Raw genomic sequence first — 18,988 nt, forward strand, 5'->3', positions numbered from 1 at the left:
TTATTATATATGATGTTTATTTACTTAATTAATATATATATATATATATATATATATATATATATATATATATATAGAAATTAAGTTAAATATTCTCCTTAAAAATATTTATTTATTATGGTATTATTTTATATTATTTTAATATGGGATAAAAAAAGAACGAAAAGGGAGGATGCTTCTAGACTACTGGTCCACTGGGTGGATAATATATTGTTACATTAAAAAAGTATTATTTAAAAAGTGGATATTATATATTGTAAAATAATTAAGAAAGTAATGGGAATGATAAATTAAAATTTATTGGAAGCAGAGAAAGTAAAAAATAAAAAAGCAGTAGATAAGTCCACGTGTCAATGAGGAGTGAAACGCTGAAAAATGGGAGAGCTTCGTCCACGCAGTGAGATAGTTGAAGACAGACGTCTCTTCCTCCTCCCTCCTTATCCTCATTACTCCAAATCTCATCCCCAATCATTATTCTTTTATTCTCTTTCTTTTCTTTTAAACATTTTAATATATTTGACAATTTTATAAAATTAATTATTCTTTTATAATATATATATATATATATTACAATTTATTGGAATATAAAATTAAATTATAGAAATAAACGTTTATTTTTCTGGATAAATTAAGATTACTATATATTAAATTGCTTTAAAAAAAAAAAATATATATATATATATATATATTTTAAAGTAATAATTTAATCTATTTATTTGACAAGTGTATCTATTTTGTATTTATTTAAACAATATTATTAAAATTCAGTAAAAAATTTATGGATTAATTAATTAATTTATTAGAGTTCAAAATTTTTTATAAACTATAAAAATTAAATTAATAATTAATTTTGATGAAAATTTGTTCGTAAAAACAAAATGGTTATAAATTATAAAGTGTACTTATTAAAATTTAAAAATTAATTGTTACAAATTTTCATAAAAAATTTAAATACTAAAAGTATTTTTCATCCTTTTCTCATCATTTTCCATTGGGAGAAATTCTGTTTCTGTGAGTTCTTCCACTTTCTGTTTCTTTGTTGTGCTGTAATCTTAGCGTTAGATTGGTTTTTATTTCGATGGAATTCGGGATTTGAACGAAGAAATCGATGAAACTAATCCGGAAGTGCTTCTTAGCGCATTCAGGAGAGGGTATTTCCTTCATGTGATTAATTTACTGTATGAATGTTTAATGGAAGAAAATCCGATCAATTTTCTCTTCTGGATTCTTATTTTTACTTTCTGATAAGGTTGGAGGTCTCGAGGAGCTCATCTGGCATGGAAGTGAAGGATGCAGATAAGGTGTTTGATGAAATGACAAAGAAGATTTCTGAGTTTTAAGAACCACAAGTTTTTGTAAGTTGGGGATCGGTTTTTAATCCAAGGATTTCTTATGAAACAGGCAACATTTGGAGCATTTTCAAGCTCTTGTAGATCTGCAAGCCCCTAAGGTAATGAAGATGATGAACAGTCCTGTTTTGACATCACTTAAGTTCGTTGCTATTTAATTACATTGGATATTTCAACATAACCTCACATGTATAGAACAGTTCATGGTGATTTCTTGTGTGGATTCTGGAGTATGTTCTGTTGGATGATGAAAGTCCCACGTCGGCTAATTTAGGGATTGATCATCACGGAATACTCTCTCCATTGGTATGACGACTTTAGCCATGAGAGCTTATGCTCAAAGTGGACAATATCATACCATTGTGGAGAGTCGTGTTCATCTAACATGTCCATCTAATATCCTCGGATTTCAACCCGGAGAAGCTTTCGCAGTTCGTAACGTAGCAAACATCGTTCCACCATGGGAGGTATGAAGCATTGTGCTAACATCTTGCATTATCCAAGTCTGAGTGGACTAATTTCAGTATTTGCATTTTATTTCTAATACAGAATGGTCCAACTGAAACCAATGCAGGCCTTGAATTTGCAATGAACACATTAAAAGTAGGCTATTTTCCATTCTTCTTGCTGTCAAATTTGATCTTTATCATCTCTAGACTGAATATTCTTCTCATTAGAGAGTGCATTTATTTGATGAATTCTTAAGAGAACTAGTTTTATGCTCAAGGTTGAGAACATTTTAGTCCTTGGCCACAGTAGCTGTGCTGGAATTCAGGGCCTTATGATCATGGAAGATGATGCTATCAACTCGAGGTTCCACTTTCTTCAACTCCCTTGTATCTCATATGTAACAATCCAAGCCCACCGCTAGCAGATACTGTCTTTTTTGGATTTTTCCTTTCGGGTTTCCCCTCAAAGTTTTTAAAACGCGTCTACTAGGGAGAAGTTTCCACACCCTTATAAAGAATGCTTTGTTCTCCTCCCTAACCGATGTGAGATCTCACAATCTACCCCCCTCAGGACCCAGCATCCTCGTTGACACTCGTTCCCTTCTCCAATTGATGTGGAACCCCCAAAATCCACCCCATTTTGGGGCTCAGTTTCTTCGCTAGCACATCGTCCAGTGTCCACCTCCTTCGGGGCTCAGCATCCTTGCTGGCACACCGACCGGTGTCTGGCTCTGATATCATTTGTAATAGCCCAAACCCACCGATAGCAGAGATTGTTCTCTTCGACTTTCCTTTCGAGCTTCTCCTTGAGGTTTTTAAAATGCGTATGCTAAGAAGAGGTTTCTACAATCTTATAAAGAATGATTCGTTCTCCTTCTCGACCGATCTGAGATCTCACATTATATATCTTTTTTCTGGTATTTGTTCGTTTTTCAAGCTGTAATTTGTAGCATATTCTTATATGGTAGCTTTGTTCATAAGTGGGTGGTGAACGGAAAGGCTGCTAGGTTAAGAACAAAAGCTGCTGCTGCACATCTTAGTTTTGACCAGCAATGTAAGCATTGCGAGAAGGTACTGATATACTTTCGCTGCAAACATGAACCACACGATCTTTGTTTCAATTCCATTCATCTTCCCCAGTTCATTTTTTAGATTAGAATCTGTTTCTCTCTATTAATTCATGTGTAAAGGTGTGAGATCCCACGTTAAGTTGGAGAGGGGACTAAAACATTCATTGTAAGGGTGTGGAAATCTCTTCCTAGTAGACGTGTTTTAAAAATTGTAAAGCTGACAGTGATACGTAATGGGTCAAAGCGGACAATATTTGCTAGCGGTAACTTGAGTTGTTACAAATGGTTCAGAGCCAGTCACTAAGTGGTGTGCCTGTGAGAACGCTGAACTCCAAGGAGGTGGATTATGAGATCCAACATCAGTTGGAGAGGGAAACGAAACATTTCTTATAAGAGTGTGGAAACCTCTTCCTAGCATACGCGTTTTAAAAATCGTGAAGCTGACGATGGTACGTAACGAACCAGAGCGATTAAAAGAGGACAATATCTGATAGCGGTGGGTTTGAGTTGTTACAGTTGATATCAGAGCTTTAGTTTATAGATTCAGTAAACTCACCTACAAGATAGGCTTGACATGTTACCCGGTCTCATCATCGATGCCCGTAAGATAAGAAAAAGATTTGAGTAAATTAGTAGACTAGACTTATCAAGTTATATGGTAAAACTTATCAAGTTTTGAAGTTAATTATATTATTATTATTATTATTATTATTTAGGCGTTACTTCAAAATGCGCACTAAAAAATGATTAAATTTTATTATTGTGAATATATATATATATATTTAAACTTTTTAATTTAATTTTAAAATTTTGAAAACAAGAGATTTTAGATTTAATTAGAAAAAAAAAGATAAATTGAAATAATTGGAATAAAAATGTATAAAAAAAATAGGCGTAATTGAAAAGGCTCCGTCATGGGTCAAATTCAGTAGTCCCTCCCTTTGTTGTTTTTGGCTATGGGGGATGTCTCTCTCTTTCTCTCTCTCTTTCTCTCTCTAGAAATGGAAAGGCGGTGCTTTCTTTATTTCGCTTCAATCTCAATTCTCGACCTCTTTTTACTTTATATTTTGGGTTGGGACGGTTACCGTGTGACCGACAGTTTTTTAATTATCAGATAAACACGAAAAATAGCAAAAGAGATAAAAATTTATAAATTATATTCTCTAAAGTTTAAATATTCGTTTTATATAATTTTATAAATTCCAATATGAAAAATATTATAAAACTTAGAGCTAAACTTTAAATTAAAATTTATAAATTTAAGAAATTTAATTAGGTTATATACCACAAAATTTAGAGGCTGTTGAGTCGAAGATTTTGTGATGGCGGTGGGCCCCACCTCCACCTTCCAAAACAGCGGCGCCACCGCCGCCGCCGCCGCCGCCATCCCCCTCTCTCTCGATATAATTTAAAGTCCAATTCTTCCCTTCCACTGCCTCTTTTGCCATTCCACCCTCTCCTCTCTCTTTTTTCGATTTAATTAAAATATTTCTTTTTTTATTTTTATTTTATTTTTTGGGGATTTTGAAGAAAAGAAATTGAAGGCTATTTCGCTCACCCCAAGAACCAGACTTCCGACATGTTATCCAAATTCCATCTCAGTCGTCACTTTACCCACCCTCCGCCCCATCAACTGGAGGATGAACCTACCGCCGCCATGCCTTTGCCGTTCAAACCTCTCCCGGAACCAATCACTGCCGCCGATGATTCCACCATCGAGGTGGTCCGGCGGCCTAGGGGTCGCCCACCGGGCTCCAAAAACAAACCGAAACCGCCTCTCGTCATAACCCGGGAACCCGAACCGACTATGCGGCCGTACGTTCTAGAAGTGGCTGGTGGAAACGACGTCGTTGAAGCTATTTTACGATTTTGCCGTCAGAAAAATACGGCCCTTTGTGTTCTTAACGGCTCCGGCACCGTTGCTAATGTCTCTCTCCGTCAACCCTCCGCTACCCCTAGCGCCACCGTCACATTTCACGGCTGTTTTGAGATCCTCTCCATTTCCGCCACCGTGTTTCCCGAAACGATGTCGTTTCCTGTCCCCAACGGTTTCACCATCTCCCTCGCTGGACATCAGGGTCAAATCGTCGGCGGCATGGTTGCCGGCGCCTTAATCTCTGCCGGTACAGTTTTCGTCATCGCCTCGTCGTTCAACAATCCGATGTACCTCCGGCTTCCCGAACTGGATGAGCTCAAGAATTCGGAATCCGGCGGCGGCGAAGTTCACTCCCCACATGTCTCCGTCGCCGGAGATAGTAGCGGGCACCGACCCGGGCAGAGTCGAGGGCGCGGGCAGCTTGTGGAATCCCGCGGAATGGCTATAATGAGTTGCCACGCGCCGTCCGACGTAGTATGGGCGCCGACGGCGAGGCAACCGCCACCGCCGCCGTACTAATCCATAACTTTCTTCTTTTTCCCATTAATTTCCCATTACTCTTCTGTTAAATTTGTAGGGTTTGTAGTTTGTTGTAGAATTTTTAGAACTGAACAAGAAATCAACTCATTATTATTATTATTTTTTTGCATGATTATTTTGTGGTTTATTCATTTAATTGCTTCAAAAATTCAATTTAAATTAATGTTTTTTCAACCCAACATGACATATATGTTTATCCAAGACGTGTTGTCCAATATGACATGACATGGTTGTCGAGTACAACGATCATCCTTGTCCAAGGTGTGTTATTCATGGCCGCATGTATGTTGCATGTCAAACCTCTTGCATTGACTTTTTTTTTTTTATCGTTTTCATGATATATAGTTCCTCGTTTATATTTCGTAAGTGTATGATATTTCGACAATGCGACGAGTCGTCAATTCTTCCTACCCAGACTCATATGCTATCCAAAGTCATTGCATTGTCTTTCTGGCTTATAGCCTATAACATTGCTCTCAATCCTACTTTCAAACTTTTTTTTAAAAGTCTCTGTGCCCTTGTTTTCTAAAATATTTTTTCTCTTAAATTGGGTCAGAGGCTTGAACACACGCCGTCAGGATGTAAACAACGCAATTTCATGTTGGCTGACTCACTCAACGCTGAGTTTGTGATGAACGATCGTTTTTTAAATTTTTTAAAATTTATTTTGCTTCAAATAATAAAAAATTGATAGACCAATATAGGGTTTGTGATGAAATTCATGATTAAAAAGGTAAATTTTGGATGAATCAAGTATTTTGCAATATTAATTAAAGGGATTTTGTGAGTATTAAAAAGAGACAAGAATGAGCAAAATTGGGTCACGTGAAAAATAAAACTAATAAATAATGTACCAAATTTAATTCAATAATTATGAAGTAATAACCAAATATTCAATTTTAAAATAATAAATAAGTACCTTTTTTTTTTCTACTTAATTGCACTCCAATTTTCACTATTTAATATTTTATTAATAAATATAAGTCCTTTTCACTTTTTTCTTACTATTAATTTTCCCTGTCGACCACTTAGCTTTGTCTTTAATTTGTTTTTTGTTTTTATATGTTTTTTATTTTTATTTTTAACTTTAAACCCTTTTTTTAGTCTTTTTAAGTTTAAAATTTAAGTGATATTTTACTCCAAACTAAAATTTATTTTTTAATAAAAATATTATATTGTCTTAAAATTTATACCATCGGTATTTTGACACGAAAACAATCACGAATAGATATAACAGTTAAATGGGTTTCTTCAGACTGTTAGATCAGGGCAGGTATGCATATTTGGAGATAGTCGAGATTGTACCGAGAAGGGAAAAGCCTGAATTATCGTTCGAGTTGATGAAGTATAATTTTTCAGAACGGAAAGTCGGAGAAATATGAAATAAAAATAATATTTTGAAAAAAAGATTGAATTTTTGGAAATGGGTGAAAGTCAAATATGAAATAAAGTGTAGGGTTTGGTGGGAGATTGAGTGAATTGAATTTGGGGTGAGAAAACAGCACACACTTCAAGTGGTATGATTTTGACATTTAAGCCAATTGGATAATATCAATTATTATTATTATTATTATTATTATTATTATTATTATTATTATTATTTTCATTTCTTTTTCTTGAAGCTTCTAAAATAAATAAATAAAATAAATAAATAAATATTGGGATTACAAAGTGTTGTCGTTTTGGGACACATATCTTTATCTCCATCCCTATCCTTTCAAGCAACTACTTTTACTTCAAGTTCTTATCTCCTTTTCTATAGAATAATCTTTGTCCAATATAGTAAATGACAAAATGAACCCTACTTGATAATTCAAGAACAATCTAGATGGAGGATCTAAGCTCGGAAGAAACGTGAAACCGTATGTAAATTGATCGTGTAACCTAGATCGATTATCGAGTATTGATAGTCATACTATAAGATAGATAATAGGAGGCTCGATGGAAATTATAACGTTGAATTTATAGGTTAATATTAGGGTTTATCGTAATCTTCTTAGGATCAATGAGCTGGTTTTTTATCGGTAAATCATGCCACTCTATATGCCCATTTAGTCGTTCGATGAAATGTTACCAGCATATGAATTCATTATTTATATAGTTTATGTGAGATTCTACATTGGTTGGAGATAGGAACTAAGCATTTGTTATAAGAGTGTGGAAATTTGTCCTCAGTGGACATGTTTTAAAACGGTAAGACTAACAGTGATAAGTAACGAGCTAAAATGGACAATCTTTGCTAACGGTGGGCTTGGGCTGTTACATATGGTATCAAAGCCAAAAATCGGGCAATGTGCCAGTTAGGACGTTGGTCTCTCAAAGGGAGTGGAGTGTGAGATCCCACATTGGATGGAGAGGAGAACGAAATGTTTATTATAAGGGTGTGGAAACTTTTTCTAGTAGACGTGTTTTAAGTTCAACTGTTTAACGAAATATTCATTATGAGGGTGTGGAAACATCTTGAGGCTGACAACGATACGTAATGGGCCAATATGGACAATATCTATCAACAGTGGGCTTAAACGGTTACAATTTTCGAAATGAGAAATCGAACTATCAACTTTTAAGATGGTAATTGATATGTTGTCCACCGAATTATTTTCAAATTAAAAAGTGAATAAGTCAATAAACTATTCGACATAAAATTGATTTTATTATATTATTAAATCCAAAATTAAAATTATATGAATTTATTTAAAAAAAAAAAGGAAAAAAGAAAATGGTTAATATTAACTTGGTTAAATTAAAACATTAAATAATTTAGGTGAAAAAGGTAAATGATGAGTGAGTTGGTTGTGGTTGACTTTTGATGCTCCTTTGTCGGACAAATTAAACCCTATTCAACTTGGTCGGCACCCCCAACTTATAACAATTTGCATTTTAGTCCTCCAATTTTCATGTCCTTTGCTAAAAAGCCCCCCAACTTTTGCTTTCTATTTCCATTTTTGACTTAATTAATAATGTTCCTTTTAATCCAAGTTTGCATTAATTTTTTTTTTTTTTTTTTTTTTTTAATTATATCCACAACTTTTTATATTAATTACTTATATAACCACAATTATTATAATATAATGAATATACTTTCAGCCTTTCTTTAATTTTAGCTTTAATTTTATTCTAATATTTTTAAATATTTTTTAAATTGTAATATGAATAACCTCTGACTCCATAACCTGATCACTATAAAAGATTGGGTTAGATTTATTCGGTTTAAGATCGAGTTAATTTATAAAAGATTGAAAATTTGGGTCGGTTCTATGGGTTGACATTTTTTTGTCCGGTCAAATTGTCCAACACAAAAAAATGATTCAACCCAATCCAATTCTATTCGACCTTTAAGATTATTATGAAAAAAGAATATTTTACCTTTATGACATATGTTAGTGAACGTTATGAGTTGTACATGCTTGATATCCGAGTATTATGATATTTTAGTGATTAATTTAACATGTATGGTGGATAAATATGATTTTTTTTAAAATAGTTTAAAAAAGAACCCAACAATCCAATTCAACTTAACTAACCCGTCACCAACCTAACCAACCCGAAATTTCACGTCGATTCAAAATATTTTCCTAACCTAACTTGTATGTATATATATAGGTGTTGATGATGAAAGTCGCACATCGACTAATTTAGGGAATGATCATGAGTTTTATAAACAAAGAATAATTTTTTCATTGGTATGAGCTTTTTGGGGAAGTCCAAAGCAAAGCCACCAGAGTTTATGCTGAAAGTGGACAATATCATACCATTGTAGAGGGTCGTGTTTGTCTGACGTGTGTGTATATATATATTATTAAAGAAAATCGTATTAAAACGGAAAGGAATGCAAAGAAAGAGGATAATTTAAAGTGGAATTTATTTGTAACAATGTGAAAAGAAAAATAAAAAGTCAAAAACTTTGACCGAGCCACCTGCTATCCGTCAACATCTGCAGCGCGGCGGGCGGTGCGGCGGCAGAGGCGGCCTCACTTTTTATATTTTTAAAATATGTTTGACGTGGGATTTGTTTGTCGGGCATGGATTAGAAAGCCACCGATTAGATTAGTTAATGCAAGCTGAAGAAGCCGTTGCTTTGCTCAGTTCTTTTCCAAATGCGCGTCTGAAAAATGGCGGGCAGCGCCATGGACTCAAATGGTAATTAGTATCTTATTTACATAATTATGCTCGGAATAATTTTTATATTGTTGTCTTTAACGGACTTAAACTAAAGGCGTCCACGGGATGGGGATCATAACTTTCTCATTTACATCCCTGTTTCCCCATTTCAATTCTCATATCCGCATTCTCCACGCTTTTTTTTAAAACTATATTATTTATACCTAATCCCGTTCAACTAACGAGAAAAAATGTTCCTATTTCCTCTCTCGTTCCCTGCTTAAACAAAAAATTTCTCATAGACCCACAAGTTAATTGTACATCTCGAACTCGAACTTTGATATAATTTTTACCCTTCCTAACCAGAACTAATATTATACGAAAGATCTATGATCCAATTGTAGAAGAGGAATTTATTCTAAAAGTTAAAAGATCTTATTATTAACCGTAATGAATAATAATAATAATAATAATAATAGCAGATGTGAGTAACAAAATATTAACAGCTGACCCTTTCAAAAAGAATCAGCTCTCTAAGCATTTCCTAAGTACTATTTACTCACCTCTGAGCTCAGTATACATTTTCATTATCAAATATTTACCTTTTTTTACCTTTCTCTTCTCCAACTACCATTACTCACTACATTTCTACCTTGTCTGCTACGGTCAGAATGCAACCAGACACCATCTTTACCCTCCATCAAATGCACAGTTTCTTCCCAACAGTTAGATTCTTTCCTACTCGAGAGATTGAGACGAGGTTTCTCTGTTGTTTTAGGACCAACGGGTGAGCATTGGCTTGAATGAGCTGGATGCAAAAGTGGGGAGGACGAAGACGAGGATGGTAACGATGCATCTATATCAGAAGCATTATGAAAACCGTTCCAACTGCATCCAGAATCGCTGTAAATAAACTCTGGTAAGTCGTCAGTGTTCGTGGAGTCACTGCTGCTGTTAGTACTGCATGAAGTTTCATCAGAGTTACTGAGAAGAGAAGAATTGTCGCTCGATAAGTCCTCGTCCATGAGCTTCTGGAGCTGGTGGAATTTTCGATAAAACGAACTGATATTTGAAGGATCGTTTGATGTATTGATCTTGGTATGAAGGTTCCGGGAATCGGGGTATGTGGCGTTGGGACTTGATTTAGATGAGCTACTCCTCCCATTGATCCAAGATGGGATGCTTCCATCTTTGGAATCAGTCATAATTTTGCTTCTTATTAGCCTTGGGGCCCTAGGTGAGCATCTGCAAGGTTATCTGTCGTCAAATAATGAAGGATTCAGACAATAATTGCCCAAGAACAAATTGTTTTAGCCCCAAAGTGTACCTTGCATAAAAGAGCATGTATGCCCCTCTTGTTAGTACATTTTCAAGATCCATAGCTGTTACCTATCCAACAATAGAAAAACGAAAGTCACGTCTCTGAGAATAGCATCCAGCCATGTAAAATGTAGTTCGAACACGATAAAACTTCGCCTAAAAGCTGCTAGATGGATCAACTACTAATTACTAAAACAGAGCGTTGAACGAACTATGTTTGTCATTGAGAGAGAGACAGCATTTAATGTTCTTAGGAACGAGCAAAATAGCTCATGATTTTACTTTTGGTTTCATTCAAAAATCTTTAGATCAACTCTTACTTAATACCCATACAATCTTCCCTTATCTTAGCCAATGTGAGACTTTAGTCGGACCCCCAACAATCCTCCACTCGAACAAAGTACCATTGAATCTCTGCTCGAATAGTCAGTTACCCATCTAACTCTTATCTAAACTAACCCTTCTTCTCTTCTTATGAGGCCCATAACTCACTTTATTTAGCAGCCAAAGATTCTATCTGCACCGCTAAGTTCGGGACATGGTTCTTATACCATTTGTTAAGGACAACAACCCTCTACATACCTCTAGAATGTTATGTATTATCCATTTTTGGCATAAACCATTGTGGTTTTGCTTTAGGTTTCACCCAAAAGGCTTCATATCAATGAAAATATTGTCTCCTGCCTACGTATTAATGAACTTTATTCGCACTCCCAACCTCTAAAAACGGTTAACGCTTCCATAGTAGCTGGAGTAGTAAAAATAATGCAGAGCGGAACATTAAAAACGCGTAAATAAAGAAGAAAGTTAAAAGATTGACAAAGAAAACGACCTAGGATAGCCTTCATATTGAACAAAATATAGAGTAATAGAATGTGATAACATACCGTGCTATCATCAATCTTGAACCACTTGTTTTGATTATTCCTGATATAGCACACATAGTGACCAGAAAATGCGGCATTCATGACATCCAAATGAACAATCACTCCGTAAAGCCTGTATACAGGGGACTTATCACTTCTGCTACTCATATAGGGTGCCAAATCTAGGATTTCCGAAAAAACAACCGGCTTATTCAGCTTCCCAAATTTGCCTGACTGAATTGGATAAACAAAATAAAGAACTTAGAGAAAGAAACGCTCAGCATTTTATCTAAATATGTAAATGATAAACATCAATTAGTTGAAGGGAAACCTGGAATCGTTTTAATGCTATGGTCAGGATGTTGGGAGCCTCCAATATTGATAGCCTTTTCTTCGCTTTCACGTAAGATTTGCATCTGAATGATTTCAGATCACAAATAAATATAATTAGGGAGACAATAGGATGGAGCATATATAAAGAAAAAGAATCAATGTATTAACCTGCTACATTGGTATCTATTGTCCCCGTCTAAAACCTCAGGGTTTGTATATTGTTGAAGGGCCTCTTCGATTGTTTCAATATCCCCACTTATCTCAACAGTAAGATCTAAAATCCTTTCGATTCGTTCGGATTTGTTCTCACACCTTGTGCATTTGATCTGCAAGTATCAAATTGAAAGCAATGGTATGAGCACAACAAGATCAACTTGTAATAGTAGGTGTGTGCATTTGATCTGCAAGTGAGTATCAAATTGAAAGCAATGGTATGAGCACAACAAGATCAACTTGTAATGGTAGGTGTGTGCATTTGATCTGCAAGTGAGTATCAAATTGAAAGCAATGGTATGAGCACAACGAGATCAACTTGTAATGGTACTATTAGGGGTATATTAGCAATGGTAGCAAGGATACTAATGGAAATTAGAATCTTTGTTATAAACAGGAAAGGCTATTGATATTATACTTTCTTCATTGATATTGCAATATAGTAGTAATCTTTGCTGTTTTCTCATAATTTCTATAATTGGATACCTAACACGACTCTAAAGATTTATAGCGGTTCGCACGACAATTTCTTTGGGTAACTGATATTCTGAATATCCTTAGCTGATAAGACATCGGACTACCTTTGATAGAAGATAACCTCCAAATGTAAGGTCGATTAGAGTTGTTTCTTCTTCCATGGGGCCTGATCGACCTGCTTGAGCTTCCATAAAGCAAATAGATTGCATTGTGTCAATAGCACACCTGCCAAACTAACTCATTAATCTACTGGTGCATAGTTCTTTGAAAAGTAGCAATAAATGTGGAAGAAATAAAGATTGGAAACGAGCAAGATTTTTTTCGAAATAAAACCTCAAAAACTCGTGCGCATCCTCCTCTTTTCCGTTGACAAGTTGACTTCCAATTTTTTTCAGTCGAGAAATTATTCTGAGAGGAGATAGTGGAGATTTGCCTTCTTTTGCCTCAAGTACTAGACTTTCAAACTCACAGGTAAAACACCATCTCTCCTTGGCACCTAATATGCAAAAACAAAAGCAAAAACAATACGTTAAGCCAATAGAAATTTAAAGCTATTGTTATAAAGTAGAACTTAATACAAAGAGATAAAATGTAGCATCCTGTATACATGCTTTAGAATGCAGCCCCTGAAGAAAATAGGCTGTCAAAGGAGGAGTGAATGTCAAACACTGGAGTACTACATTTGCATAACAGCTGCATAACGTAAGAATAAGAGTTACTTGTATTAAAAGCATTGAGATAAACTGCACCACTAAAGAATTAAAAAAAATGTAATGACAATACTAATTGTTTCATATAAAAAATCTATAAATTTCTGTAAAATTGCACATACATTTTGAATATTCAGCTTTAAGCAGCAGGGGCTAAATTAGACCGCTTAAATCTCTGTAATGAACGGAGAAGACGTAGAATACACCTCATACTTGCGACCTTACTATAATACTTTTCGATTTTTTTAAAAACAACATAGTAACTATAACAACCTGTTCCCGCAGTTGACAAGGCCAGATGGTTGGAGCTCCACTTTATTCCAATTATATAGGTTGATAAAAAGCTCATATGGAAAGTCTCCCTGTATAAAGACAACTATTAATCAAATTGCCAACCAAACCAAATTACATTCGGACGAAATAAACAAGTAAACGACCTTGTTATTGTGTTTTCCAGTATTCCCATTGCCATTAGCTACATAACCACGAACCGAATTAGATTTTCTAAGCTCATTGGGAGCAAAAGGTCTGAAGCCATAAACTGGCTTTGACAATAAGTTCACATCCAGAGAGGAAATGCCAGCACCAACTTGTATGGCACCAATTTTTCTAGAATGAATTGGAGGAACTGGGTCCCTTCCAATACTTGAAGGCAAATGAACACTTGAATCATCCACTAAATATCCATGGCCACAATGCTTTGAAATACTCGGTGCGTCACCTGGCTCGATGAAAACAGGGCCCGACCTTTCAGACTTCAAGGGTACTGACATACTAGTATTTGAATCACGAACATTACTTGATTCAGATTTAGAAGCAACAGGAAACGGATTGATACAAGTGGAAGAAGATAACATGGAGCTAACTACAGGTCGATCTGACAATTTCTTAGCAGTGTTATCTATATCTTGAGAGCCTTTGCAGCTTGATGGGGAATGTCTAACCTTTAAAGATTCTGCCTTGATATCTGTTAGCAAAGTATTTTCACTAGTTTTGCTAATCCCCAAAGTAGGAGGAAGATTACCATCGGCTACATTTTCATTTACTTGAGCTACTTGAGCTACTTGAGCTACTTGTGCTTTGGACTGAGAAGTACCTCCAGATAAGCTGAATGAAAAACGCAGTAACGAATGATTTCCTGAATCGTTTCTGCTGTTGGCACCATTAATACTAGATGGGACAGAGTCTTCATGAAAATCACATTTCGCCCCAGTAGAATTTCCATTAGTATATTGAAAATTGGAAGAAGCAGCTTCACAGCTCCCACCTATACCTCTAACTTTAGCAGCCCTTGAAGGGGTATCATAATCTGTTCCAATCCCAGTGACTACGGGCTGACTTTCAGTTTTCAGTTTAGCAAATTTATCTACAGAGTTTACAAAGTGAGCATAGTTGGGAGATAATGGCTTGTTTGGGCCAACAATTGATACTCTGGATGTAGAATTATCCTTGGCAAAGGAATTTTGAGCAGACGAATATCCATCAGATCGTGGGGAACTGGACACGCTCTCATTCTCACTCACAAACACATCATCAGATGATTCAGTGTTTAATGTAGAAGAATGGAATTCATATAAATTAGTATCTGGTAATTCTGAAGTTGAATTTTCCTCCTCATCTGCATGCAACTTCACACTAACATCCTTTTGACTTGGACTATGACTAGAGTAGCCAGAGTCTGGTGGTGTAAGTTTATCATTCAAGATCTTATCTGGTTCTACATGTTGACCATTGTCAGTATCAATTTTTTTGCCACGGCTTCCAGAGTGGGATTGGACTGCTAACTTGTCCTCGGAATCCTTTTTCTTCTCCGAAGACCAATCGGACGTTTTCGGTGGGTGGCATTCGTCTTTATGACCTTGACGCCAGTGAATAATTTGACAATGACCAGAACTGAAGGTCAAAACGGCAACAAAAAAAGGAATCATTGAAGGAAGTATCAGCATGAATGGAATAATCTTTATCAAACGTGTTAGTGCAATTATCTAGCAAAATACAAAACACAAAAGCTAACGTTCAGTAAGCATGCTTGAGACTATTGGATTGTGAGTACACACTTACAGCCTGCAATGTGAATGAGGAATAAGAATTATCCAGATTAGAGATACTGGATCCAAAAATGTGCATACATGCACTATCAGAAAGCTCTGGTTTTGATCATATGATCCTAAAAAGACCAAGCATGCTGTTTTATGCTTAATAATATGGAAGTAATGAGAAATGTCGATTTTCCAATCCATCCAAGAGAAGTAAGAAGAATCGTATTCGTCCTCCCTGTAATGAGAGTACGTGTCATTACCTCTTCTAACCAATTGACAATTCTTCATTACAGGAGATACTCCACAATCCCATCAACAAACATACATCCGGGGAAGGTTCAAGCATTGTCAAAAAAGTACAAAGGGATTTCTCAACTCTCAATAAATGTTCAAGTTAAGTATCGTCAGTGAACTTCACAATTCCCTGGGTTCAGTCAAGTATAAAGAGGGATTCGAGTTTGCTCGAACGCACCTCCTCTAACCCCTAAGCTAACACCTAAGCTAACACCTAGATGGGATTTCATATATCGAATACGTACTTAGACCTTTTACCCTTATTCAGATTTTTCTGGCGGTTGACAACTTTCTGTTAGATGAACACGACTCTCCACAATGGTATGATATTGTCCACTTTGAGCATAAGCTCTCATGGTTTTGCTTTGGGTTTCCCCAAAAGGCCTCATACCAATGGAGATAGTATTCCTTGATTATAAACCCATGATCATTCCCTAAATTAGCCGACGTGGGACTTTCATCTAACACTTTCAACTGATACATTATTGCAAAAGAGCTGATAAATTAGTTGCTAACTTGAAGAACAATAAATATCAGCCTTTTTGGTGACTGTTATAGTCTGATTATGCCATAGCTATGCCATGGACTCCAATCTCCTTGTCCCAAAAGTGATAGAATTTGAAAGTGTTATGCAGTTAAGACTGTCTTTACTTGGAAGAAAGGAATGGAATAACAGATTTAGTAGTCAGAAAATGTAGACACAAGGATCAAAAACACAATTCCCCGGATTTCCCATAAAATCCCAAATCAAGAAAAGGGGAAAAAGATCAAACCAAAAAAAAAAAAAAAAAAGGAAAAGGAAAAGAACCTCCCAACAATAAAAGAAAAGTGGAAAACAATCACACGACATTAAACGCCATTTACAAAGCCGAAACATCAAATCATTAACTTCAAAAAAACATCCCACAAAGAATCTAAGATCGGAGTACCAGTATCGAACTGCTTTACAACGAGCGCAACGCGTAGTCGTGGGACTGAAACAAAGAGCACAGTGAAGATTCAGAGAAACCGGCGCAGGAATGTACCCAAACGAAGCCTCATGTTCAATCTTAGCAGCTTCCTCCGACGCCAAGACCAATAGCCAGTTGATCTCTTCCTTCCTCGCCATACCAAGCCGCCATTTGTGACGAATAACAAGAACAATAACGGGAAAAACCAAACACGCCGCAAGAACAAGGCTCTGAAACCCTAAATCCCAAGCGAAAAGCATTTATCCTGAGGAATCAAAATGCACCCACCAGAATCACCAGAACCGCTAGAACCTAAGCTTCTAAGTATGTAACAACACATAGATTCCTCGATTAGCTTGCAGATTAGGGCAAGGATGCCAATGGTAACGCCGAGTGATTTGGTCATGCGAACAGAACAAAAATCCTTGAAACAAGAAATTGCCAAAAAAAGAAATGGCTGAAAAGAGGGGAAAATGAACAAGAGAAGAATGTCGCGTAGTTGGAGCAAAATCAAAGGTGGAGTGAGCTTATGAAACAGCTCGAGCTCGTGGATTGGACAGAAAAACAATGCTTATTGTTGCAGAGCTCAGATCAATGGAGCTTTTTTCTCTCTTTGTCTCTTTCTTGGGGAAAGAGAAAGGTCAGAAACCAGAGCGAGGGAGATGAAAACCAATGAATGAGAGAAAAAAAATAAATTAATATTTAATAATTATTTTATTTAATAATATTCGAGTTTGTGGATTACGTTATGGGAAAAAGTAAAATTAAAACAATAAAAATTGAGGAATATATAAATGTAAATTTAATGTTTTTAATTTTTTTAAATGAAAAAAAATAAATTAAAAGTGAGAGAATTCTCAAATAAGAAAATTGGCGGTCGGGGGTAAGGTATTTGTATTTTTCTCCGGTTTAGTGTCGTTGGAAACCGCGAATTCCTTGCCTCCGAATATATGGCTGGGCCCATCTCAAAAGCGGCCCACTGTAACACCCCATCCGGTTCGGTTTGTTGTCCATGATACTAACCGGTTATCTTCTTTTCATTTCGTACGGTTCAGCGATTGGATTTTTTATTTATTTTTTATTTGGATTGAATTTTTAGAAAATTGAAAAAAAAAAAAAATTCCGTGTGTGAATTTATATATTTTTTTTTATTGAAAATTGGATTATAACCAAATTCTGCTTTTAAAAATATTAATAATAATTAACGTCTGTAACCATATGTTAGTAATATGTCTGACTTCTAAAAGTTTAATATTTAAATTATATAGTTTTTTTATTATTAATGTAATTTGTACCGTGTATAAGTATATTTTTTTAAAATAATTTTAACAAATTAACGATCCCACAGCTAACTCAAAAGCAGAGAGTTGAGTTAGGTTGAATCATGAAACTCTAAACCCTAAACCTACTAAATTACTAAAATTTATAAATAAATGCGTAATATATATATATATATATATATATATATATATATATATATATAATAATAATTTTAAAAAAATAATAACGTAATAGTCCACTTAAAAATAGAGAGTTGAGTTAGGTTGTATCACTAAACCCTGAACCTACTACATTACTAAAATTTATAAATAAATGCGTAAAAAAATATATGAATTGGCTTATTATATGATTAAAGAATCTTGTCACCATTGATGTTGCCTTTTTGCTTACATTCTCATATAACATCATTTCCAAGTTTTCAAATATTGCTTTCAAAACTCTATTTTTAAATCTCTTTTCTCCCGTTTTCTATAACTTTTTTCTTGAATCGGGGTCAGAGGCTCGAGCATACGTCGCTTAGCCGTAGGCGACGCAAGAACGAATAGGTTTAACTCACTTGTTGCTGGGTAGTGAGTGCCGCAAAATCGCAAGTTTGCTGCCATCAATGTACGACTGTGACAAATTGTATCAGAGTCAAATTCGGAACATTAAAAATTTACCGACTTAACAAAAAAAAAAAAAAAAAAATATATATATATATATATATATATACATCTCGAATAAATATGCTCTCGACCAATGAGCGTAAATTGACACAAGTACCATTTAATTAGTAGCCATTCCCATGTATGGAAAGACCTATAAAGCTAAAAGAGGGACCATTTTCTATTTGTAGCTCTTGACGGTATCCAAAAGCTATTTCTATTATTAATCTAATTGTTAACGTCAATATTTTTTTAATTAATATTCTCTTGATTTTAAAATGTTTTTGTCAACATAAATTATTTGATTAACCTATTATTTCCTGTCTTATATTTGTTTTATTATAAATTTCAAATTAAAATATTACAATAAATTATTTATTTATGTTGTTTTAGTCTTGGACTGTGTCACGCTTACGTGTCTCGCACATGTTTCATGCAGCGTGCTTCAATACATACAACGTAGGTCCTTTGACAAA

At 35.1% G+C, this 18,988-nt stretch overlaps 1 protein-coding gene and 2 pseudogenes across 2 annotated transcripts; 2 read left to right on the plus strand and 1 right to left on the minus strand.

Annotated features, from left to right (window-relative positions):
- Positions 1-1,170: 1,170 nt before the first annotated feature.
- LOC111805119 (beta carbonic anhydrase 5, chloroplastic-like) lies at positions 1,171-3,396 on the plus strand (annotated as a pseudogene). Its single transcript, XR_015422966.1, has 7 exons — positions 1,171-1,355; positions 1,402-1,450; positions 1,550-1,581; positions 1,735-1,816; positions 1,899-1,952; positions 2,077-2,162; positions 2,749-3,396. The product of XR_015422966.1 is annotated as a beta carbonic anhydrase 5, chloroplastic-like (transcript).
- Positions 3,397-4,146: 750 nt separating this feature from the next.
- Positions 4,147-5,383, plus strand: LOC111805813 (AT-hook motif nuclear-localized protein 17 pseudogene; annotated as a pseudogene).
- Positions 5,384-9,797: 4,414 nt separating this feature from the next.
- Positions 9,798-17,265, minus strand: LOC111805336 (ubiquitin carboxyl-terminal hydrolase 16). Its single transcript, XM_023690368.2, has 11 exons — positions 16,567-17,265; positions 13,742-15,197; positions 13,578-13,666; positions 13,202-13,287; positions 12,928-13,090; positions 12,699-12,819; positions 12,073-12,230; positions 11,903-11,987; positions 11,593-11,805; positions 10,713-10,774; positions 9,798-10,630 (listed from the first exon to the last, which is right to left on the minus strand). The coding sequence occupies exons 1-11, from the start codon at positions 16,845-16,847 to the stop codon at positions 9,994-9,996; spliced, it is 3,351 nt and encodes a 1,116-aa protein (XP_023546136.2). The 5' UTR covers positions 16,848-17,265; the 3' UTR covers positions 9,798-9,993.
- Positions 17,266-18,988: the final 1,723 nt, after the last annotated feature.

The sequence above is a fragment of the Cucurbita pepo genome, chromosome 11 (genome assembly GCF_057944985.1).
Source record: "Cucurbita pepo subsp. pepo isolate OVF chromosome 11, ASM5794498v1, whole genome shotgun sequence".
NCBI classification, from domain to species: Eukaryota; Viridiplantae; Streptophyta; class Magnoliopsida; order Cucurbitales; family Cucurbitaceae; genus Cucurbita; species Cucurbita pepo.

What these genes read in the sequence shown, in the direction of transcription:
- LOC111805336 (XM_023690368.2), bottom strand. Translation starts at nt 16,847, where the DNA reads ATGCTTTTCGCTTGGGATTTAGGGTTTCAGAGCCTTGTTCTTGCGGCG. An exon ending in AATAGATACCAATGTAGCAG is followed by an intron (nt 11,988 to 12,072) that starts GTTAATACATTG and finishes GAAATCATTCAG; the next exon opens with ATGCAAATCTTACGTGAAAG. An exon ending in TAGCATTAAAACGATTCCAG is followed by an intron (nt 11,806 to 11,902) that starts GTTTCCCTTCAA and finishes TATCCAATTCAG; the next exon opens with TCAGGCAAATTTGGGAAGCT.